Consider the following 25,514-nt stretch of genomic DNA (forward strand, 5'->3'; position numbering starts at 1 on the left):
GATGGAAACTGGACTAAGTGGGAAATTACCACTAAATTTACAGGTGTAGATGTGATTTTGAGATGAGTGAGAGAACTTCCAAGTTGAAGGCGGGGCTTTGATGTTTACTCCTTTGCTCTCTTTCCCGCTGCTTCTTCCTCCATTTGTACCACCCCAGAGAGAAGCCGGATATTCCCCCCGAAGATTACAAATGACTTTCCCTTTCTGGAGTTTGGAGTGGCCCTCCAATTCTGGAGTTCCATCAGGGCAGTTGATAACTGAACTGATTTGCAGAATTGGGTGGAGCCTGCCTCCTGAATTGTTTATGCTCCAGGGAAGGGCAAAGGTAGCTGGTAGCCACTTGTGCCCATGAACTTAGAAACAAAGTAGGAGCTACCACAGTGATTAAGACGCAAGTCAGGGGTAGGAAGGTTTGATGGCAAATTTGTCCATTTGTATTCTGGTTAGTCCCTGGTCCCTGAATGCACAGTATTATGAATTGACCCCAACATCCAGATTACACTAACAATTACATAAAAATAGTTAAGGAAAATATAAGGAACCTACTACAAGTGATACATGTCATAGGCAATTTACAAGATGAAATGCAAATTATCAATAAGCATGAGAGATGTTCAAACACTCTGGTAATCAAGGAAGCAGAAGATAAATCAAGGTGGCATTTTTTAGGCCATCATACTGGTCAAATCTTGAAAGATCAATAATGATGAACATGTGGGGAAATTAATACCCTCCCAATCATTATTAGCATGCTTACTGATTCAGGCTTTTTTGAAGATAATTTTTATTAATTTTTTTATTGTTATGTTAATCACCATATATTACATCATTAGTTTTTGGTGCAGTGTTCCATGATTCATTGTTTGTTCATAACACCCAGTGCTCCATGCAGAACGTGCCCTCCTCAATACCCATCACCAGGATAACCCATCCCCCTCCCCCCCTCCCCTCTAGAACCCTCAGTTTGTTTTTCAGAGTCCATCATCTCTCATGGTTCGTCTCCCCTTTTGAAGATAATTTGAAAGTCTTTGTCAAAATTAAAATGTATGTTACTGGCTTCTTTTTTTTTTAATTTTTTATTGTTATGTTAATCACCATACATTACATCATTAGTTCTTGATGTTGTTACTGGCTTCTTAAATGAGTTGAACTGGGCAGAGTAAGTAGAGACTAATTTTCTTTTTACTCACAACTTCCCCTTTGGCCCATTCTGTTGTTCTTTGCTCATCAGCTTTGGGTGAAACTACAAGCAGATCTCAGAGCTTTCCTGGTCGTATTCATTCAGATAATAAAATGTCCACTCTAATGCCCACATTCTAAACCCTCAACCAGAGTAAAGACCTCTCTGCTCCCCATCGCTCTGGCGTGACATAGACTCAGAGACTGGGAGTTGGCCTGCGATGTGGTGGGGCTTTTTTTTTTTTTTTTTATCATTCCATCCCCGCTCACTGGCTGCTGTTGGGTTGACAAGGGTGAGGGTGGGAAGAACTGAAAAGATTTCCTTGATGTGAAATATCAGATTGTCACCTGTCATTCGTGCCTTCTAGGGGTGACAGCTTTCCAAAGCTGGCCTCTTCTTTCCCGGGCGTCTGGTGGGTTCCCTTGCTGGAGATCTCTCATTCACTCAGCCTCCTGCTGACGTTTCCCCTCCTCCATCCCCACCCCTGGCCCAGCTTCTGTAGGCTGTGCTCCCAACGTGTTTCAGTGGAGACTGCCTCATTGGGTGACAGAAGCCCTCTTGAGAGCCTATTCAAGATGACTCAAAACTAATCCATTTCCAGGGGGTTCGCATATAACATGTAGAAAACTTGACCCCCTGTCCTTCATACCTTCACCCAGCTGGTGAAAATACAAGTGACTCCCAGCACTGACCTTGTGTCTCTGTGGCCACAGGCAGCTGTGGTCCTAACCAATTATCTTATACTTTCTGAGGTATTAGGGCTGAGCTATGTCCCCCAAAATGATACGTTGAAGTCTTAACCCCCCAGTATCCCAAGATGTGAACTTATTTGGAAATAGGGTCTTGAGAGAGGTGCAGATGTAATTAAGAGGAGGTCAACTGGAGTGGGGTGGGTTCGGAAACCAACGTGACTCCCCTTGTAAGAAGACAGAGACACAGAGGGAGGAGATGGCCGTATGACAACAAACGCAAGGGTTGGACTGATGCATCTGTAAGTCAGGATAACACCCGGGATTGCCAGCAAATATTAAAACCTAGGAAGAGGTAAGGAAGAAACCTTTCCCCTAGAGGTTTCAGAGGGATCACAGCCCTGATGACACCTTGGTTTCGGACTTCCAGCCTCCCGAACTGGGAGATAATACATTTTTTGTTTTAATCCACCCAGACTGTGGCACTTTATTATGGCAGTCCTAGGAAATGAATACATCAGGTGTTAGGGGACACAGCCCAGTTCCTCAGGTAGTTCTCTTATTTATTTACTTATTATTTTTTTTAATTTAAATTCAAATTAGTTAACATATAGTGTAGTATTGGTTTCAGGAGTAGAATTTAGTGAATCATCACTTACATATAAAACCCAGGGCTCAACACAAGTGCCTTCTTTAATGCCTAGCCCCATCTAGCCCATCCCCCCCCACCTCTCCTCCAGCAACCCTCAGTTTGTTCTCTTAACTATAGTCTCCTATAGTTAGAGAGCCTCCCTCTCTGATTTTTTTATTTTTTAAGATTTTATTTATTTTATAGAGAGAGATTGAGAGTAAGCAAGCAAGTGGAGGGGCTGAGGGGGAGGGACAGGGACAAGCAGACTCCACGCTGAGCAGGGAGCCTGACACGAGGCTTGATCCCAAGATCGTGACCTGAACTGAAATCACGAGTCGGGTGCTCAACTGACTGAGCCACCCAGGTGCCCCTCCCTCTCTGTTTTTATCTTATTTTATTTTTCCTTCCCTTCCCCTATGTTCATCTGTCTTGTTTCTTAAATTCCACATAAGAGTGAAACCACATATTTGTCTTTCTCCGACTGACTTATTTCGGATGGAACCCTCTAGTTCCATCCACGTCATCGCTAATGGTAAGATTTCATTCTTTTTCCATTGTAAATATATGCCACATCTTTATCCATTGTTGATAGTGCTGCTATAAACATTGGGGTGCAGGTGCCCCTTCAAATCAGCACTTTTGTGGGCGCCTGGGTGGCTCAGTTGGTTAAGCGACTGCCTTCGGCTCAGGTCAGGATCCTGGAGTCCTGGGATCAAGTCCCGCATCGGGCTCCCTGCTCAGCAGGGAGTCTGCTTCTCCCTCTGACCCTCCCTCCTCTCATGTGCTCTCTCTCTCAAATAAATAAATAAAATCTTTAAAAAAAAACACAAACAAATCAGCACTTTTGTAGCCTTTGGGTAGATACCTAGTAGTGCAATTGCTGGGCTGTAGAGTAGTTCTGTTTGTAACTGTTTGAGGAACCTCCATACTGTTCTCCAGAGTGGCTGCACTAGTTTGCATCCCCATAAACTGTGCAAGAGCGTTCCCCTTTCTCCACATTCTCGCCAACACCTGTTGTTTCTTGTGTTGTTGATTTTTACCCATTCTGACTGATGTGAGGTGATATCTCACTGTAGTTTTGATTTGGATTTCCCTGATGCCGAGTGATGTTGAGCTTTTTTTCATGTGCCTGTCGGTCATTTGGATGTCTTCTTTGGAGACATATTTGTTCATGTCTTCTGCCCATTTCTTGACTGGACTTTTTGTTTTTTTAGGTGTTGATTTTGATGAATTCTTTGTAGATTCTGCTTACTAGCGCTTTATCTGACATGTCATTTGCAAATATCTTTTCCCATTCGATAGGCTGCCTTTTAGTTTTACTGATTGTTTCCTTCACTGTACAAAAGCTTTTTATCCCAGTAGTTCATTTTTGCTTTTGTTTCCCTTGCTTCCAGCGATGTGTCTAGCAAGAAGTTGCTGTGGTCAAGGTCAAAGAGGTTGCTGTCTGTTTTTCACCTCTAGTATTATCAAAATGGGTTCCTGTCTTACATTTAGATCTTTCATCCATTTTGAGTTTATTTTTGTGTATGGTGTAAGAAAGTGGTCCAGTTTCATTCTGCATGTTGCCATCCAGTTTTCCCAACACCATCTGTTGAAGAGACTGTCTTTTTCCATTGGATAGTCTTTCCTGCTTTGTCGAAGATTAGTTGACCATGGAGTTGTGGATCCCAGGTAGTTCTCTTAAAGTACCTTCAGTTGCCAGGGGGAGGAGAGATGCTACAGTGCACAGCATTTCAAAAACTCGGCCTAAAGAAATCTCCACATGCCTTAAAGAATGCTTAGCTTTTTCTTGTTTGTTTGTTTTTTTAAAAAGATTTTATTTATTTGTCAGAGAGAGTGCGCGCACACAAGCAGGGGGAGCGGCAAGCAGGGGAAAAAGCAGGCTCCCGCTGAGCAAGGAGCCTGATGTGAGGTTCGATCCCAGGACCCTGGGACCATGACCAGAGCCGAAGGCAGACACTTAACCTACTGAGCCACCCAGGTGTCCCATGTTTAGCTTTTTCTTGTATACATAGGTATGTTGTGCATAGGTGGGTAACTGCCACCTACCAGATTTTTCTGACTGTGTGGCCTTAGGACAAAACTGAGACAACAGAAAAACTCACATTTTAACATCCCATTACATACTCATGCTTTTTGACTTAGCAATTCCCCTTCTAGTTAGTGTCTTAGAGAAATTCTTGCACCAGTGCACACAGATGCAGGAAGGAGTGTGTGCGCTGAAGCATTGTTTATCATGATGACAAATTGTAAACAGCCTCATGTCATTCAATAGCAGAACGATTAAATAAACGGATACATCCATATTGTGGAATACTATTAAAAAGGAAGCTGATGTTAAAATATTTATAAAATGCCCTGTAGAATATTAAAAAATACGCTGCAAAATAAGAAACACCGGTTCCATTTATACCAAAAGAAGACTGTATACCTCTACATATAGACATGTATGTACATGCAGAGGGAAGAGTTCTGGAAGGAGACACATCACATTCAGGCTGGTGGCTACCTCTAGAGAAAGAGGAATGAAGATGTTCCCTTTAACTATGTATACTACTTTAAGTTGTCTGATTTTATTTATTCCAATGGAAATCTTTTCATGTAATTTTGTAATGAAAACGCAATTTTACCATTGAAAATGCATTCAGTGTTTATGTGAGGTTGGAGAAGCGGGTTTTGATTTTCTAGTGATATTCCAGTTATATGTTGATTTCAATTTTGTTCCCTTAGCTTCCCAATGTAGACACTGATAGGTATTGATACCCCTCTAGCCACTGGTAGTGTTCCTGCCCGATAAAACCTCTGCTCATGATCACTGAGGTCCCTCTGTTTCAGAGGGGTTGGGCTGCAGGGTCTCTTCACTGGTTGGAAGTCAGTTGAAAGTGCATGACGTAGCTGACATGAATGGCATTCGGAGGAAGAAATGTTTCCTCAGAGTCCTGGGTCTGAGGCAGAATCCAGTCATTGAGGGGACATTAGCCTCTGAGACCCTGAATTCTTCACTGAAAGGCTGCTTCATTTCCAGAATGCCATTTCCAGTGAAGGCTTGAAGGTACATATGCAAGAGATTACCCTATTTCTCACACTTTCATCTGTCAGATTATGAATTCAATAATGGATGCCAATGGCTCACTGCTACATGTCTAAAGCCTTCCATCTAGCTGAAATTTCACCTTCCCTTAAAAATGGGTTTTATTTCTTCTCGTGCCACCCCCATCTGCACCTGCAGGGAAGCTTTACTTGCATTAAACTATATTTGTTACCCAGAGCCATCAGAAGAAGAAAGAAAAAAAAAAACAAAAAACTGAAGATTTGTAGTTAGAAACACAGGGTCTTTTTTTCTGGATTTTAAATAATAGGAACTTAAATCATACAAACAACATAAGATGAGGAATGAGGATCCATTATACTATATGCACTTAGACCTACCGTGCCCACATAACTGTCCCCCAAACATCACAAGCCTCTGTGAGTGACCTTCTTCCTCCTACCCCACCTACATCCCAGCACAGCAGGGTAAGGAGCTATCCTGAGATCACGTTAGGATTGGTTTGATGATGTTTAATACATTCTCCAAACCAGTCCTTTCAACGACTGGCACCAAACCAAAAAGTAGGACATGGGAGGAAGTTTAAAGCTTTTGTATGTTGTTTTTAATGCTTAAGAAGATGCCTCTCTTGGCTAAGTCCCTGCTCCCCTACTCCAGATACTTTGGGAGGTTGCATAATTGAAAAGTTTTATTTATTTAAGTAATCTCTACACCCAGCGTGGGGCTCAAATTTACGACCCCGAGATCAAGAGTCACGTACGTGCTCTTCTGACTGAGCCACCCAGGTGCCTCTCCTTCCAATAATGTCTTGAGGCATCCTTATAATTTTTGTACTTTCTTTCAAAACCAGGAAACTTGCTTATAATTTCAAAGAAGGCCAGCAATAAGACCTGGTTAAATATTGAAAGTGGGTTCTGAGTTTTTATCTCATTTTGGTGTGCAGTACTGAATACTGGAGGATAAGATAATTTGTAATATTTATGAAATACTAGTCTCTCTAATTTATTCCTGTTTACGTACATAAAGGATTTGAAGCAGTTTACAATACCAAAGTATGTATATACAACAAGACAATAAAAAACAATTCATTTGAGGCAAAAATATATATATATATATTTTAGCTGGATGTCATCGAATACCTGAATTGGGTAATTAATTCGGTTTAATACTATATTAACTTTAGCTGTGAGCTCTGACAACCAAAGCAAACCATATGCTATTCCCATCGTTCCAGTGCCTGGGAGAGCTTCTGGATGCCCCACTGTGGGATCCTGAGCTAATAAACTGCCTCTAAGAGCAGTATGTGGAAGCTGTTTGGGCCAGGCCTGAGACCTCTGGGCAGAAGCCCCGGATTCCAGCCTTGTTTTTGACTCACTTGGAAGGATTTTCAGGCCTCTAAGGAGCAATCTATTAATCATTACATCATTTCGTCAGATTGCCAAGCTATGGCCCCTTGGGCCAGTTCTTGGTTCTTTGGGGTCTGTGCCAATTACCTCGTCTGGGAGGGACCATCAGTGGTTCAGTCTGAGAAACAAGGGAGGCTGGATGAGTTCTGATCCAATTCCTATGCAGGGTCACCCCGAATCACTGGGGCTCAGCTCCTCTTCCTGCATTAGGTTGATGGCAGTGTCTTAGTTTCTCATACACCCATGTGGATTGCAGAGCCACGCACAGAGCAGCCTGCACACTGGCTTTTGATTCTCAAATTGTTGCCAGTTGGCAAAGAGAGAAGCTTACACCACAGTGTAAGACAGTCATGTCACTAAATCCACGATGTAGTTTTACTGACTCCCTTTCCTTCCCTCCCTCCGCCCCTCTCTTCCTTCCTTTTGGTAGCAGGACTGTTTTGTTGAAGGATGCAGTGTATTGAATTACATTCTGACCCAAGCTCTTTGTCCCATTGAGATGAGCCACTTGGTTTGGGGCCAAACGAGGTCAACGTGAAGCAGTGCATGTGATGTAAATGCAGAGTGTGGTTAACATCTCCGAAGATAAAAATAATCGTGCATTCAATTGCCATTAATTTGAGAAACAGGCACGGATTGCTTAAATAGACTTCAGTATTCATGGTGCTGCCAGCACATTGGTTTGCAGGTTCATTCACTCATTCATTTGCTGTGCATCTATCAGATGTCCAGGACCAGGCTAGTGTCTCAGTGTTGCTCAGTAATATTTTTGCAGGGAAGGGATGGCAGAGCTCAAAAGCAATTATGTAGTGGCATAAATATTCTTTCTCAAGTGAGTGCCATGTTACTCTTGCTGTGCAAAGATGAAAAGGCATGCCGAATTGCATTAATGTTTCTTCTATTACCAGGTCAGAATTCTGAATTCTCTGGCTTAGAAAGGATCTTAGCAAGACATGAGTTTCCAAAAGAGATTAATATGACCCCAAAGCCAAGTAGCATGCCCCTGTGGAAAAGAAAATCCATCAATAATGCAAATCATGGGTGGAAGAAATGCCTCTTGTGGAATAAAAACATGGAGGAACCTCCGATGTCAACCGTACTTGTCAGGTAGGTGTCTGATTTTTGTCTGCCGCCAACATATTTAGAGATATCCAGGATGACCACAAACTCTCTTTATGACAGCTAAAAAATGATTTAATGTGGTCTTTGAGATACATGGGAAGCCTGAAAACAAGGATGGCTATGTATTAAAGCTCATAAGCCCCATTTTCACACACCCAAGTGTCTGGAGGAGCCCTCACTGAGAGAAAACTCGGGGAGAGAGGAGCAGGTGTGTGGGTCCCCCAGGAGCCATTGCCTTGCAAGCTCGTGAGCAGAGATCTAGCAGGGCTGCAACGGGATTCTTGGAGAGGGAGCCAACCACTGAACTGTAGCTCTTTTACACTGCATGAGTCAGGAAACACCAGCTCACCCCCAGCATGACCAGCAGCCTAGGGTCTAACAGCATAAACAGTAGAAATTTGGCTTGATCTGTAGTCTGCCAGATTTTACCTGGACAGAAATGGGAGCCATTTCAGGGTCTTAATGAGAGGGGTGATGCAATCTGATCTGAACCCTCCCTGGCCTGTAGGGGGGGCAAGGGTGGACTCAGGAGAGGGGTGGTGGGCCTCAGACTAGGTGGTAACAGTGGGGATGAGGAATTGCCTGGATTCTGACACCTGAAGTTGTAAGCTTTGGGGGTGCCTGGGTGGCTCAGCTGGTTAAGCATCTGACTCTTGACTTTGGCTGGGGTCATGATCTCAGGGCCCTGGGATTGAGCCCCGTGTCTGGCTCTGTGCTGGCTGTGGAGCCTGCTTGGGATTCTCGCATCCTCTCCCTCTGCCCCTCCCCCCTCTTGCTCACGCACTCTCTCTCCAAAAAAAAAAAAAGCAAGTTATAAGCTTTGGTTCCTTGGCAAATTATCTTTGTTGGTCTGCTTCCTTCCCTAATTATGCCAGACGGATGATGTCTCCATATTGTTTCTTTAGTATTGCCGCATGTTGCTGTACAATACCTAATAAAGAATTTCTACTCAGTACTTAGTAGGTATTCTAAAAATGTTGCCAAGCTGACAGGAGAAATATGTAATTTGCTATAAAGAGAGAGTTCTCTCTGCTTTGAAAGTAGCAGACACAGGGAGAGACTTCCAGCTCATGAATTTGCCTGTACGGGATGCTCCCACTGGGACCATTGTTCTATGGAAGTAATGTCCTTGTCTACTTTTCTCCCCCCCGTGTCCTCAGTGGCATAACTTGACAATTTGACTTAAAAGTCCATATTTGAAGAAGGCAAAGATATGTTATAAAAGAATTAGAATGGTGGTATTTTCTTCTTGGACAATACAAGGCCCTAAATTTGCATCCAAATTAAGGGTGTAAGTTATTTTAAGTGATGATTCCTGATTACTTGAGTTAAAATTATTTGACCATACTCTGGAGGCCTATTAAAAAAAAAAAGAAAAAAACAATTTCACAATCATGGAAAGTTTGTATACCTCAATTTCAGGCCATAATGTCTTGACATGAACTAATATATTTTAATTTACATTTTAGTTTGTGTGGTTTCTGAAAAGATAGCTCAATTGTTAGAACATAAGAAATGATCTATTTATTCACATTTTCTTCTATGAACATTCATTTGCTTTCCTTAAAAGCTAGGACTGGTAAAAGCAGGCATCCTGTACTTGTGCTTATTGTCAGGGGAAAATAATTCAGTATTTTGTTGGTTATTGGTTTTTGCAGGTTACTTTTATCAGTTTGAAGGAGTTCATGACTGTGGCTGGTTTGCTTAGTTTTTATCATAATGGATACTGAATTTTGTCAAATGCTTTCTCTGTATGTATCCATCAAGTTGATCATATTTATCTTTTCTATTAATATGGTGAATTGTATTATTTTTAAAAATATTTTTATCGTGGTAGAATGTACATAACATAAAATTTCCTATTTTTCCCATTTTTTTAAGTGTAAATTTGGGGGCATTAAGTACATGCACATTGCTGTGTATACCATCATCACCATCCATCTCCAGAAAGTTTTCATCTTCCCAGACTGAAACTCTGTCCCCAATGAACACTAACTCCCTCTCCCCTCATCTCTCCAGCACCTGGCAAACACTGTTTTACTTTCTGTCTCTATGGATTTGCCTAATTTAGACACCTCAAATAAGTGAAATCATACAGTATTTGTCCTCTGGTGTCTGGCTTATTTCACTGGGCAGGTTTTCAAGGTTCATCCATATTGTAGCCTGTGTCAGGAATTCCTTCCTTCTAATGGCTGAATAACATTCCATTGTCTGTATATTACACATTTTGTTTTATCCAAACAAAAATTCCCCACCATTTACTGAAAAGATCATCCCTTCCCTATTGAATGGTCTTGGCACCCTTGTCAAATCATTTGATCATTAAAAACAACAACAACATTTGATCACATATGCAAAGGTTTATTCTGAGTTCTCTATTCTATTCCATTGTTTATAAGTCTGCCCTTATGTCATACCACACATTGTGTGTGTGGATATATATACAATTATGTATTATTATTACATATTAAAGGTCTAATATTTGGCATGTAAATGTTTATGATTGTTATATCTTCTTGCTGTATTGACCCTTTTACCATTATATTATGTCTTTATCTCTTGTAAGAGTTTTTTATCTTTGAAATTAGTATAGCTGTCCCTGTTCTCCTTTGCTTACTATTTGCGAGGAATATTTTTTTTCATCCTTTCATTTCTAACCCATGAATGTCCCTAAATCTAAAGTGAGACTCTTGTAGGCAGTGTATAATTGAATCCTGACTGGTTTTATTATCCATTCTATCAGTCTATGGTTTTTGGAGAGTTTAATCCATTTACATTTGAAGTAATTACTAATAAGGAAACACTTACTTTTGCCATGTTGTTTTCTGTATGTTTTACCTATTTTTTCATCCCTCGTTTCCTCCATTACTGCTTCCCTTTGTCCTTAGTTGATTTCTTGTACTGACGCATTTTGATTCTCTTTTCATTTCTTTCTGTGTATCTTCTATGGGTATTTTTTTGTGTGTGTGGTTACCATGGGGATTACATAATAACATCCTAAAGTTATAACAATCTATACTATAGATTATTAACTATATCTTATATGTAGTTACAACACTCTATAACAATATATCTTTAATTGTTACCAACTTAACTTCAGTTGCTGCTCTGTCCCTCCACTTACATTATTGATGTCACATATTACTTTTATATATTGCATACCCATTAACATAGATATACAATTACATCTTAGGCATTTGCCTTCTAAATCCTATAGAAAATAAAAAGCAGAGAGGCAAACCAAAATTATGAAAACACTATTTTTATATTTGTGCATATATTTACCTTTACTGGAGAACTTTATATTTTCATGTGGCTTTGAGTTACTATCTAGCATCCTTTCATTTCAGTTTGGACACCATTTAATATTTCTGGTGGGGGCAGATCTAGTGGTAATGAACGTCCCCAGTTTTCGTATAGGAATGTCTTAAATTTCTTCCTCATCTTTGAAGATGTAGAGTTTGCCACATGTAGAGTTATCAGTTGACAACTGTTTTTTTTCCTTTCAGCATTTTAAATATGTCATTCTAACTGCCTTCTGGACTGCAAGGGCTCTGGTGAGAAATCTACTAATCTTATCAGAGATCATTTTATGTGATGAGTGGCTTTTCTCTTGCTGCTTTCAAGATTCACTCTTTGTCTTTGACAGGTCTGATTATAACGTGTCTCACTGTAGGTCTCTTTGTGTTTATCCTACTTAAAGTTCATCGAACTTCTTGGATTTGTATATTCATATCTTCCCTCAAATTCAGCCCTTCTTTTTTTCAAATAATCACTCTGTCCCTTTCTCTCCTCCTCTCTCACCTCACTCCCCTTCTTCTCTGTCTAGGACTCCCATGGTATGTACACTGGGGTTGGCTTGATGGAGTCTGTCCCGTAAGTCTTTTAGGCTCATTCACCTTTCTTCATTCTTTCTTCTTTTTGCTCCTCGAACTTGATCATTTCAAATGACTTTTCTTTAAGTTTGCTGATTTTTTTTCTACTTGTTTGAGTCTGCTGTTGAACCCCTCTAGTGAATTTTTCCATTCAATTATAATTTTCAGCCCCAGGATTTGTTTGGTTTAAAAAAATAATAATGTGCACCTCTTTGTCGATACTCTTTATTTTCTTCACATACTGCTTTCCTGATATCCTTTAGTTCTTTGGCCATGTTTTGTCTTTAGCTCTTTTGAGGTATTAGACATTTGTTTTAAAGTCCTTGTCTAGTAAATCTGACTTGCTATGTTTTTCTGTTTCTTTGCAGTCCTTATGACCCTTTGTTGAAAACTGAGCACTTTTGCAAAAACGAGCCTCTCTTACACTGATGGGTAAGACCCTCTCTCACTGTGAGTCTTCAGATCAGCCCAGGACTTCTCAGATCTTTTCTGGGTATGCTTGCTGTCTAGGCCTGTATGTTTCTTTTTAATTTTCCCTCAGCTGCTTTTAAATGTCTTAGTTTCCTGAAGAGTCTCCACCTTCTTCTCAGGGCCTTAAGTGCTCTATTGGATTCCTTTTTTGTGATCTCCTTCCTGGCACCCGAGAGGCTGTAGTCAGCCTGTACCTTTCAAGTGTTTGTGTGTCACTGCCTCTTGGGGTTTCTTGTCTCACATCCAACCTATGCTAGCATCTCCCTCCTGAACTGTGAGTCAGGCAAGACAGCAACCAGTCCCTCAGGTGGCCTGCACACAGGCCAGAAGTTTACAAACAAGTTCCACTCTGCTCCTTCTATCCCAAGGGAGGGAGCTGGGAATTAGGTGAATTTCTTCCAACCCCACCATGCAGGGAAGTGGTGGGGCGGCGGGGGGGGGGTGTGTGTGGGGAGGGGAGCATGGTAGGGGTCAGAATGCCACACAATTTCCTACAACTTTCAATGTGATTTTTCTTTGTTGGACATTGACTTGTTTGCTGTAGATGTTTAGTTTCTGTAGTTTGATGTTTCTATGGAGAAATGAGGGTATTTAGAAGAGCAAACTATTCCATGCCAGTTTGGTAGCCACTGAAATTATGCCCTTGTCCTTGTCATTAGATATGGCACTAATCAAACCGGAAAGTTCCAAGGACGGTTAAGGTAGCTTGCGGGTATGCCTTTTATAACATCCCACATTACACAAGAGTGAAGACTACATAGTAAATAATTAAGATAACTGATCCAGAACACTGCTTTTATTTCCAGTGAAATAACCCAGTTTTCCCTTCATGGATTTTTTATTAATTTATGGGGTTTAGTGGAACTAAGATTGTTGTTTCTTTTCTTTTGTTTCTTTTTTAATACTACTACTGCTCCATCTGCTTGCTTGCTAGGTGGTTGAAAAAGAACATGCAACCCACCGAAGACCTTCAGTCAGTGATCCAGAGGCTGTTGGTGTTTGGGCCTATTAAGTCCGTCACCCTCTGTGGACGGCAAAGTGCTATCGTGGTGTTCAAAAACATGACTTCAGCTTGCAATGCTGTGAATGCTTTTCAAAGCATGACCCCAGGCACAATGTTTCATTGCTCCTGGCAACAGAGATTCATGTTGAAAGACGTAAGACTCCCTGTGACCCAAATCCTATGTAAATTCTTAAAGCTTGTGGTACGTAACTGGTTTGTCATCGGGGCTCTAGTGAAATATGATAACCATAAATGATATGTTAGCACTGAGAAAAGGCACAGTTTATTTAGTCCGAGTACTGGAAATCAGAAATGACAGCACATCCCTTCCTTTGAAATGCATAACTCTGCTGTAACAGCATCACAGCTTGGCTTTTCGGGAAAAGAAGTCCATGACTGCATTCATGCATTCGTCTGACAGCCATCTTTCCTGGAGGATCCTGCTTTCTTCAGCATTAATAGCGTGCAGCTTTTCCTTCTCGTGATTTCTGATGATCTGTTTCGAAATATGCATGGCCTGAAAACACAAAACCAACAATAAGGTTAAGGGCATTCCAGAGGGAACGGGATTATTCTGTAGTGCTGATTTTTGTTTCTCCACGGTTCACAGAATCCTGTCACGTCTTCAGATGTATGTGTAACATAGGACAGTGCTTCTCAAACTTGAATGTGAATATGATTCATCTTGGTAGACACGGGAGAGGGCCTGGGATCACACATTTCTAGAAAGCCCCAGAGAGAGACTAAAGCTTCTGGTTCCAGGACCACATTTTGAGCAGAAAGAATATAAGAGCAGTCAGTCACGAGTTATCACATATAAAAACCAAAGTGCTACACAGTAAGAACCTCCTAAAAGTCAACCTATCTGGCTTCTCACCTGGATTCAAGAATAAAAGTGCTCAGCAAATACTGCCCATCCCCCTCCTCAAAGTTATCCCCAGAAAGAACTGTCCCTCTGCCTTCATATGTATCATAGCAATGAAACGCCTATCTGAGAAGTTTTTTAAAAAAACAGTACTTCTAACATTATTATGGTTATTTTTAATCTCAAATTTAGATGTGCTTACAGCCAACCAAGGTATCTCTTGTTTTTTTAAATGCTTATTATCTCTTAAGGCAAATAAATTATTTCCATGGTTTCTACTAGGAAAAAAAAAACCCAAAAAACAAAAGACAACACTAACATTCTGGGAGAGCTTTGAATATGCTTTCAGCCTGGTCCAAACTTCTTTCTGAAAGGTGCTATCAGGAAAAACTTCAGTAACAAGTCCTTGAGCATAGGCTTCTCCGGCGGTTAACTTCTTCCCAAAAATGAGCATCTCTACTGCCTGAAACGAAAAGCAAGATTAAGACTTTAACTTAATGAAACACGGGTCAGTTAACCTCAGAACTAACTGCTTTCAGGAGACAGAGGGAAGTTCCCTTACGGTCTTTTGAGGTTGCCAGTATTTCTTGTTAAGGGAGAAAGTGAAGACCTCAATAGGCAATGTTTTGCAGACTGTGCTGAGAGCATCTCAGGCTCTCTGGAAGGTTTGCCAAGTATTTTTGCTTCTCTATGTGTCTGTGCTGGGAAGGCAAGAGCAGGGAGCCACAGATCCGCAGAAAGGACCTGAAGCAGATGCTGACCCCGTAACCCACACAGCTAGAAATTTCTGTTTTATACACTATAAACAATTACAAAAGAAAACAGAACTAAAAAGAAAAGGAAAATCCAGGTCACAGTGAATGCCAACCAAACTTTAGACACCCTAACTTTCAAACTTCCCTTCCCTGGAAACTCTACGCAGTGGCCCAGCTCTGACAGTTTTCTTTACCAGCACAGGTACTACTAATTAGTTCTACCTGACCAAAAGAAAGGGAGGAAGGACTAACAAAGGGAGGAAGCTTCTAACAAAACTGAGCTCACTGAGTGGATATCCTCTATATTTCCAGTTGTGCTTCTGGAAAAATATTATTTCATAGTCAAATGCCCTAAGCCTTAGAGTTGGTTCTGCCCAACTTTTCAAAGTTAAAATCTATAATAATGACTCAGGGCATATAACAGAATAATGAGCCTTATAAACTATATATCTGCAACGAAAACCTAGCAGTCAATGAAAACAGGCTCCATTCCAACCCCACCATGTTCAGACCTCCAAGAATTGGCTAAGGCTTCCCTTATCCCCGGCTACCCGCTGTTCGGTCTCATCATGATTACCTGGAGTCATGCACACTGAGCCTGGGCACCCAGGCTTCCATAGACACGGGGACAGACCTGGGCAGCCACAGAACCCCTCTGGGAGCCTGAACACACGGCTAAACTTACTCAATGAAGAGGCTGCTATGACTGGGAGCAGCTCTGGAAGGTGTAAACCCCCGGGAGGACTCGCATCTGCTGGTACCTCCCGACTCTCAAAAGTCAAAATGTCATCTTATGGCTTCCAGAGGATGCTGCTCATCCACACAGAAATCCAGTGGGGGTGGGTGCCTGGGTGGCTCAGTTGGTTAAGCGACTGCCTTCGGCTCAGTTCGTGATCCTGGAGTCCCGGGATCGAGTCCCGCATCGGGCTCCCTGCTCAGCGAGGAGCCTGCTTCTCCCTCTGACCCTCTTCCCTCTCGTGCTCTCTGTCTCTCATTCTCTCTCTCTCTCTCAAATAAATAAATAAAATCTTTAAAAAAAAGAAATCCAGTGGGGCCACGAGGTGGCACAGCCCTGGTCCTCTAATGACTCATGCCACATAGCAGTGGAGGAGAAGGCACCGGGCACCCAGCTGCAAGAGCAGATCCTAGTCTGCAGAGTCATGGAGAGTTTCTAATTTTCCCTCACACCAGACATTTCCCATAGCCTAGCTCTCCTACATTTGAAATTTTTAGAGTTGCGGAACAAATAACTCACTTTTCTTCTGTCTATATTATCGAGGAAAAGAAAAGAGTATAGAATTACTTTTTGAACAGAGGTTACTTTTTTTTTTTTTTAAGATTGATTTATTTATTTGAGAGAGAGAGAGAGAGAGTGCAAGTGGGGGGAAACATCCGAAATCAAGAGTCGGATGTTTAACCGACTGAGGTGCCCCCAGAGGTTACTTATTACAACTTAAGGTTTCCAAGAGTTACCTTGGCTGGGCCCATTATCTTCGGAAAAGTGTAAGAGGAACATCCTTCTGGAGTTTGGCCAAGGTGACTAAAAGGAGTATGAAATGTTGCCTATTTGGAAAAAAAAGAAAAGACAATTACTTTTTGTATGTGATTTTTAAAAGTCACTATTTGCATATACCCTCACAATACTTAAGTTTTTTAAAAATTAGGATTGCTGTGGTATTATATACACACCAAGTTTGCTCTTAGATAGGCAGCTTGGTGAGTTTTAATGAAGGTACACAGTTATGTAGCCATCACCATGTCAAGATAGAGAATATCTCCATCACCCCAAAGGGCTCCTTGTGCCCTCTGCAGTCAGTCCATTCCTGTCACCACCAAACCACCACCGATCTGTTTTCTGTCCCTTGTTTTGCCTTCTCTAGAATATAATATAAATGGAATCATACATTCTGTAGCCTTTGGTCCTTAGCATAAGCCTTTTTGAGAGTCACCATGCTATTGTATTGGTAGCTTGCTCCTTGTCATTTCTGAGTAGAATTCCATTGTATGGATGTCACAGTTCCTGTATCCACTCACCAGCTGAAGCCACTGGTGATATTTCTAGTATTTTGGCTATGATGAGTACGACTGTTAATGAAAATTTGTACACAGGTCTCTGCATGAACGTGTTTTCAGTTCTCTTGGGTAAATACGTAGTGGTAGAATTACTGGGTTGTGTGGTAAATTGTGGTTTAAGAACAAAAGAATTTCCAACATGGTGTATCATATAACACTCCCCTCCCAGTTGCTCCAAACCCTCGCTAAACCTTGTTATTGTCAGTTGTTTTAACTCGAACCATCCTGGTAGGTGCGTAATAGTGTCTTGTGGTTTTAATTTATATTCTGTAATGACTAATGATGTTGAGCATCTTTTCATGTGCTTACTAGCTCTTTTTATATCTTCTTTGGCGAAGAAACCATGATAATACTTTGCCCACTATTTTTAAGTTAGATTGGTTGTGTTTTTATTTATCACTACATGGTTGCGGGGAGTGGTACATATACACCTCTAGAGCCATCTTCAGTTTTTGTTTTTGTTTTTAAGTAGACTCCATGCCCAGCATGGAGCCCAGTGAGGGGCTTGAACTCATAACCCTGAGATCAAGACCTGAGCTGAGATCAAGGGCTGGATGCTTAACTGACTGAACTACCCAGGCACCCCTTGTTTTTTTAATTTTTTAAAGATTTATTCACCTATATTAGAGAGAAAAAGGGAGGGAGGGGAGAGGGGCAGAGGCAGGGGAAGAGAGAATCTCAAGCAGACTCCCTGCTGATCACGGATGCAGGGGTGGATCTCACGACCCTGAGATCATAACCTAAGCTGAAACCAAGAGTCAGAAGCTCAACCGATTATGCCACCTAGGTGTCCCCCCTTTTTTTGATTTAAGAAATATTTTTGTGTATTTCTTGAGAATGAGAAGTCCTTAGGAAAGGAAATTAATTTATACTTGACAATATGTATACAGAACATTTAGACTTCACTTCCCATAATCAGATTTGGTGCTATTTCTTAAGGAATATTGTTAGAAGACATAAATATGTAATAGACGCAGTATATAAGGGAAAAGTAAAATAAAAAGTTACTAATGTCACCTATCACCCCCTCCCCCCAAAAGCAAGCTTATTCAAGAAGATGTACTGAGAAGTCACAGCCTAAGGAGGATTAAGTGGAAAAGCGAAAGAAAACGCCAACCGTAGCTAAAGGGCCACAGACAGGATGTGAAGAACTGACAGTAAGCAGCATTTAACTTATTTTCAGAAATAGAGCAGTAAATGTAATTAAGGGTCAGGCTCTGGCATCCGACTGCTTGGTGACTCTGGGAGCTTCTTAACCTCTTTGTGCCACAGTGAACTCTTCTGTAAAATGGAGACAAAAATACCTATCTCATAGGGCTGCTGCGTGCATTAAGTGAGTATGTATCACGGGCAGCAACAGAGTGCCTAGGATGCGGTGAGTATTCAAGTATTATTTTTATGACTTCTACCCTTTGAGTACCTCATAGGGGAAATGTATAATTTGCTGACAAAGAAGCTAATGGGCATTGTTAACTCTTGCCCATAATAAAGAATAATTTGGTTGTATGAGTGTTAAACCCACATTTAATATGGTATTTGTTTATGAAGCCAATAATGATAAATCCTGTAAAATGCATTCCTCTTCACAGACTCTTTCTTCTGTGTCTTTCTCTGATCTTAAATTGAACCTTGGTTTAATTCAGTTGGGTGAACTCTTAGTAGTCGTCACTATTTGTCAAATATTTTACTCTGGGCCAAATGTTTTAGCATTTGAAGTATCTATGTATGTTTTCTTTCTATTTCAATTCCAATTTGTATCATAGAACGGAGATCTTAGAAACCTTAAAAATATGATGGATGTGACAGTTGTTTTGAATTCTGAGGGAGAACCAAGAGAATATTCAAATAGGATGATATATTTGCCCTCTAAGTACTGAAGAATGAGATCCCTAAGTTCAGGTCAGGAACTCCTGACCCTGGTCAAGACTGGCTGATCAATCAGTCCTCTAACACACATGATGGGACCACAGGCTATTGATTTCTGCCTCTGAGCAGAAGCTTCCACCTATGAAGGTTAGGCAGCCTAGCACTTAGAATCTTATTTGCTATTTTCATGGGATAATTATTAAAAACATTTAGGTCTGACAACATGCTCAATCCAATCAAACTGAATCCAGTAAAAAAAAAAATGAACTCAAGAGATAAGGATCTTAAAATATGGTCATGTCTATCAGTCGGGAAACACCTCCAAACAAAGCTAGGAATCTCTTCAGGGGTAAAAACCAAATGTTTCCCACAAGGTTGCAGAGCAGGAAATTGTACCACTGCACAAGAAAAAATTACTCTAAGAATCTGATAACCTTACAAGTGGTTATCAGTTCTACAACAAAAGTTCTAAAACAAATGGTCATCACATCTTTGTTCATAATGACAGAACTGGAGACAGCCTAGGGTTCCAGCAGTCAGGGACTGGTTATCTGTGAGTGGTAAGATAAGAAGTGATTTTTAATTGAACCCTTTATGCTTTTCCAGATTTTTCAAAATTTTATTCTACTAAAATATATATTGATACTGTAGTGAGGACAGAAATTAAAAAATCAATGCAATGCAACGGCAAACACAAGGCTAAACTGTTTTGGCAAGTAACTTGAACTTTATTTATCTGTTACTCCTAATTGCTTAGGAGTTAGGGTAGATAATGCTTCAAAGTCCCTTCTTATTCAAAAATTCTAATATTCTAAAATTTTAAACTCCAGAATTTGTTTACTTGGAAAAAAGTATCAAATTATCCACTTGCAGAACATGCAAAAATGCTGTTCCCCCGGCCCCCCCGCCCTGATAGCAAGCTTTCAAGATCTCCTATTTTAGATTAATTGGAAAATCAAAATTTGAGTAACTGTTACATAATTTGATTAGAATATAGAACCATAATAGTTGAGACAATGTTCACAACAATACTGGTATTTAGGAAAACCAAAGTTAATAATGAAGGACAAATAAAACAAGTCGAATTAAATTAAGAGTAATTCTTTGGGAAAAAGGGAAATTTAGTCCATTCTACCATAAATCGTGCAATCCATTTACTACCAGCCAACAATTAAAGAGAATTCAGAGGACCTCATTTTTTACTTCATGACTTTCTACGTTTCTGGGGGCTGACTTACCCTGTCGGATGCATACACAAGATCAAATAGCCCGAGAATGGTGACGGCTATTCCTACAGCTGGACCATTGACCACTGCAACCAGAGGCTTAGGAAAATCTATGAAACAGTCTACAAAATCCCTACAGAAATGGAAATACAAAAGCATAGTTAAATGAGCTGGAGGGGATCATGCTAAGTGAAATAAATCAAGGAGAGAAAGACAATTATCAAATAGTTTCACTCATATGTGGAACATAAGGAATAACATGGGGGACCACAGGGGAAGGAACGGAAAACTGAAGGGGGAGAAATCAGAGAGGGGGATGAACCATGAGAGACTCTGGACTCTGGGAACCAAACTGAGGGTCACAGAAGGGAGGGGGGTGGGGAGATGGGGTAACTGGTGATGGGTATTAAGGAGGGCACGTATGGTGATGTGCCCTGGGTGTTATACGCAACTAATGAATCACTGAATGCTACATCAAAAACTAATGATGATAATAACATGCTGGCTAGTTGAACATAATAATAATTAATATTAATAATAATAAAAATGTCCCAACGTGGCATGACTGAAGTACAATAAGGAAGACAGCATGAGTCTGAAATGAACTCTGGCCAGCCTGGATACCCATCTGGATGGCATGTGATGGAAACTCATAGACCTTGGTTCAACCGTGTATTCTGGGTAGCCGGGTCAGGGTTATATGTCAGCTGCAGACTTGGAGATTAGGAAGGCTGGCTGAGCATATACAAGAGCCGCAATATTACAGCTTCATGGGAATCAGGAACCTGGTAGCGATACGTGAGTTAGGAGGAGAGAGGCCTTCATGTCCTCTGTGCTGAAACTACTTCACATGTCCCATTACCAGCAATCATGGAAATCATGCATTCCTCTGGCCGAATGAGAATTGGCTAAATCTCTCTGCTTCAATAGGAGAGAACTTCTTTTTTTTTCAACTGTAGTTGACTTTTATGCTTTCTGATCGAATCTCATATAGAGCAGCAGGATGAATGGGTAACAGAAGTTAAAGCGATAGAATAAAGGCCCACATATTGATAGAGGCGGTCTGGAGAAATATGCTTGTCCAAAGCCACATTAATGACACTGACACAAAGAAGCATTTATCTTTTTTTTTTTTTTGATATGTACTATATCTCTTTTTTATTGTTATGTTAATCACCATATATTACATCATTAGTTTTTGGAAGAAGCATTTATCTTACTTCTGCTGCACTAAATACCACTTCAAGGAATATGAACGAGTCTGCTGGGATCAGACAAATGTCACTCTTACCTCAGTAAAATGGCACTATTTTTAGCTTTCTCCTCTATTCCACCAGGGGGAATATCAGTGAAATTAGTCAGATCATTCCCACTAGAGTAATAATCACCATTTCCTGTAAATAAAATCAACAGATTCACCATTCATTCATTCTGTCCATTACTGAGTATCTGCTATGTGCCAGGCTCTATAGCAAGCACTGGGAATACACTGGTGAACCAGCCATGGCTCTTGCCCTAATTTACAGACAGGTGAGTAAGCTAGACATTGATTTAAAAACATACAAACCAATGTAGGTAATGCAACTCTGATACAAAGGGGAAGTACTCGATGATGATATGAGAGTGTGTAACAGGGGATTTGTTCTAACTTGGAGGTTTAGGGAGGGATGTTTCTAAGGAAGGAACAACTGAACTGAGATCTGAGGGACAGGCAAAGTTAGCTAGAAGAAGAAGGGCAGAAGAATTCATGCAGAGGGAACAGCATGTGCAAAGGTCCTGTAAAGGGGGTAACTCTGGCCACTGTGCCAGAGCAGAAAAAGCCAGAGCGGAAACTGGTGTAGGATGAGGGCAGGCAGGATGGACCATGCGGGGCTTTGCTGATCCATTAAGAAGTTTTGACTTTTATTCTAAGAGCCACTGAAAGTGTTTTGTGTTAAAACATAATTTACATACAAGAACACCAATTTTAAACACTCAGTTCAATGATTTTTGATGATGGCAAGTACCTGTGTGATCACCATCTGAAACAAGATACAGGAACGTTCTACCATCCCAGAAAGTTCCCTTAAGCTCCTTTCCAGCTATCCCACCCCACCCTGCCCTGACACAACCACTTTCTGACTTCAATCACCACAGAATATTTTTGCCTATTTTAGAAATTTTATAAATGGAATTCTATAGTATGTACTCTTGTGTCTGTATTCTCTTTGCTGAACTGTATCTTAAAGATTCACCTATATTCTTGTATCAGTTCTTCATTCCTTTATATTGCTGAGTAGTATTCCACTGTATGACTAGTCAACAATTTGTTTATTCACCTCTTGGTGGACACGAGTTGGTTTTGGCTCCTGTGAATTGGGAGTACAAATCATTCTGTGGATACATGCTTAATTTATCTGAAGTAATTGCTTAGGAGTGGCTTGATGTGCCACTGAACTGGTATATGTTTCATTCCATAAAAAGCTGCCAAAGAGTTTTCTGAAGCGATCTCCTATCAGAAATGTGTAGAGATTCTAATTGTTCTGCATCATCACCAATATTTCGTATTGTCTGTCTTTTAGATTTTAGTCATTCCATTGGATGAAATATCTCATTGTGATTTTAATCTGCATTTCTTTGAAGCCTAATAATTTTGAGCACCTTTTCATGTACTTATTGGCAATCTGTATTATCTTCTTTTATGAGGTGTCCAAATTAATTTCTAAGGAGTTCTTTATATATTCTGAGTAATAATCCTTAATCAGATTTATGTATAACAAATATTCCTCCTACCCCAGCCTGTAATACCTGTATATTCATTTTCTTACTATTGTCTTTAATAAGCAGATATTTTAAATTCTGATGAAGTTCAAGTTGTAAATTGTTTCTTTTATGGTTAATGCTTTTTGTGTCCTGTCCAAGAAATCTCTGCCCACCTCCAGGTCACAAAGATATTGTTTTTTCTAGAAGCTTTATGTTTCTGAGTTTTATGCTTACATAACTTTTAAATTAATTTCTGTATAGGGTGTAAGATGGGGTTGAAGTTCATTTCCCCCATATGAATATTTAGTTGCTCTGGCATCATTTGTCACAAGATTTTTCTTCTTCCACCGAATTGTCCTGGTGCCCCTGAAGTTTTAAATGGAGGAGGAATAAGATTTTTATTTGGAAAAAGATTGTATTGGATGTAGTGAGACTGGATAAGGCAAGGGAGAGAGGAGGGCAAAAGGGAATCAGAAAGATGAGAAAGGGTTTATTTCATTTCAGACAAGAGTCCACGGCAGCTTGGACTAGTGCAAAGGAGACAGAAAAAAATGGCTGACTCCAGACTACTGATGAAGTGAGGTGGGACATGGGAGGTGAGAAAGGGACAAGGTCAATCATGAATGTTAGGATTCTGGGCTACATTAACAGGGCAGATGTGAAACCACCCACTGTCATCTGGAACACTGAAAAAGCTCCAGAGAGAAAGATGTGGGAGGTGATACCCATGAGGAAGTGCCAGGTGGGTACGTGGGTCAGGAGCCCTGGGGAGTGTCCTGACCAAAGATACCAAGGGAGGAAGCACCAGCATCTGGACTTTTGCTGGAGAGTGGGCACGGATGCCAGGTCCAGGGAAAGAGAACAGTGCCCACAACTATGCCTTCAGGAACCCTCCCTTTGGATGGCCACGCAGAGGATGAATCTACAAAGGAGATTAGAGACCGCAGATCAGAGGGGCCGGCTGGAAGGGAAGGCAGGGAAGGCAGGGAAGACACAGGTTTAAGATGGGGGAAGAGTCAGATGAAGCCTAAGAAATGTCCCTGGATTTAATGATACAAAGGTCAGGGTGGGGATCTAAGCAAAAGGTAGAGACCACACTGGAATGGGCTCAAGGGCAAGTTTTAAAGGAAAAATTCAGAAGACATGTTTGTTTTGTAGTAGGGCTTTAGACAGTTATATCTAGGGAACTGAGAAACAAAGAGCTATATTTGTTATGGCAGTATTTTAACATAATAAATTTATTCTTTAATTTTTTCTTACTATCAGGAGCAAATGGTATCATAAATAGTATTTTCAATAATTTCATGAGTAATAAAACTTCTTTTCCAAACACACTGTTATGCTGGTCCTCAACGTATATATAAAAAATTAACAGCTGAGCTTTTCCGTGGACTCAAAATGGAAGTGACGGATGAGAGAAAGAAAAGAAAAGTACCTGGGAGCGTTCAGGAAAAGAGGTAGAGAGAAAACCACAAACACTAAAGAATGTCATTAGAGGCCCCATAAAAAGGACAGACATTGTTAAAAATGCAACCAGAGTACAGGATTGAGACTAATGAGCAAAACAACAGAAGACAAGAGTTAAGAATTCAGAGAAAATAAAAGATAATAGTCCCAGCAGTCCAGACATTCTCTTCTATAACTAGAATTTCTTTCAAAAAGAAAAGACCAATTGAAACAAAAACATTCAGAGATATTATCAAAGAAAACTTAAAACAAGGCCTTACTAATCAGTTTTAACAGGATACATATGTTCTATGAAAAAGTGATAAAGAACGGGAAAGTATCCCCTGGTCTTCTAGGGGGGAAAAAAAGATCTTATAAAAACAAAATTGATGGTAGCCTCAAACTTCTCTGGGGCAACATTCTATGCTAGAAGACAATGGAGCACTACTTAACAGACCATATACTCGGAAAAGAGGTCTGTAGGGGGGGGGCGGAGCAAGATGGCGGAGGAGTAGGAGACCTAGATTTCGTCTGGTCTCAGGAATTCAGCTGAATAGGGATCAAACCATTCTGAACACCTACGAACTCAACAGGAGATTGAACAGGAGAGTGGCAACAACTCTCTGAACAGAGAAGCGACCACTTACTGGAAGGTAGGGCGTGCGGAGAAGTGAATCCGAGGCGATATTTGGGAGGATAGACGGCGGGGGAGGGGCCTCTGCCGGCCGCTTCTGGCAAGTGCTAGAGCCGCGGAGCACAAAATCGGACCTTTTAGAAGTTGGCTCGGCGGAGGGACATCGCTGCAGTGGCTAAGCGGGGGGTGGAATCCTCCCGGGACAGTGTGGTCTCAGGACCCTTGGGGTCACGGAGAGACCGGGGGTGCCTGAGTGCGGCAGAGCTCCCAGGTATCAGAGCGGGGAAGCCGGCTGCAGAGACGGAGCAGAGTCGCGGGATCTCAGCTCGGGGTTGCCATAAACTGTGATCTGCGGCCCAGTCGGGGCACGGCTCCCCCAGCAGGGACCCAACAAGCAGCAGATCCGGGGAGACTCCCCTTCCTTCCCGGGGAGGAGCGGTGCGGGAACGCACTGCAGGGATCTGCTGGGTTTGGAGACTCC

General features: G+C 41.1%; 2 protein-coding genes across 8 annotated transcripts in view; one reads left to right on the forward strand and one right to left on the reverse strand.

Moving 5' to 3' along the window:
* The window catches only part of LOC112838371 (testis expressed protein 56), a 35,948-nt gene that overhangs the window by 766 nt on the left and 9,668 nt on the right, over positions 1 to 25,514 (forward strand). For 2 of the 5 annotated variants that reach the window (XM_073877527.1, XM_073877528.1), the window contains exons 2-5: positions 7,864 to 8,062; positions 13,358 to 13,580; positions 18,160 to 18,276; positions 23,605 to 23,695. In XM_073877527.1, the coding sequence (XP_073733628.1) occupies positions 7,864 to 8,062; positions 13,358 to 13,580; positions 18,160 to 18,210 (473 nt within the window). In that variant the 3' untranslated portion in view covers positions 18,211 to 18,276; positions 23,605 to 23,695. Of the gene's footprint in view, positions 1 to 7,863; positions 8,063 to 13,357; positions 13,581 to 18,159; positions 18,277 to 21,624; positions 21,643 to 23,604; positions 23,696 to 25,514 lie in introns of those variants that run through there. The other 3 variants (XM_025891232.2, XM_025891231.2, XM_073877529.1) reach the window with 2 other exon arrangements.
* The window catches only part of ECI2 (enoyl-CoA delta isomerase 2), a 26,987-nt gene continuing 15,159 nt past the window's right edge, over positions 13,687 to 25,514 (reverse strand). For all 3 annotated transcript variants that reach the window (XM_025891227.2, XM_073877525.1, XM_073877526.1), the window contains 5 exons: positions 21,503 to 21,605; positions 20,224 to 20,344; positions 16,520 to 16,609; positions 14,611 to 14,754; positions 13,687 to 13,943 (listed from right to left, as the gene is read on the reverse strand). In XM_025891227.2, the coding sequence (XP_025747012.1) occupies positions 13,788 to 13,943; positions 14,611 to 14,754; positions 16,520 to 16,609; positions 20,224 to 20,344; positions 21,503 to 21,605 (614 nt within the window). In that variant the 3' untranslated portion in view covers positions 13,687 to 13,787. The remainder of the gene's footprint in view (positions 13,944 to 14,610; positions 14,755 to 16,519; positions 16,610 to 20,223; positions 20,345 to 21,502; positions 21,606 to 25,514) is intronic.

The sequence above is a fragment of the Callorhinus ursinus genome, unplaced genomic scaffold, assembly GCF_003265705.2.
Source record: "Callorhinus ursinus isolate GAN/ISIS: 27379988/994484 unplaced genomic scaffold, GSC_fseal_2.0 scaffold26, whole genome shotgun sequence".
NCBI classification, from domain to species: Eukaryota; Metazoa; Chordata; class Mammalia; order Carnivora; family Otariidae; genus Callorhinus; species Callorhinus ursinus.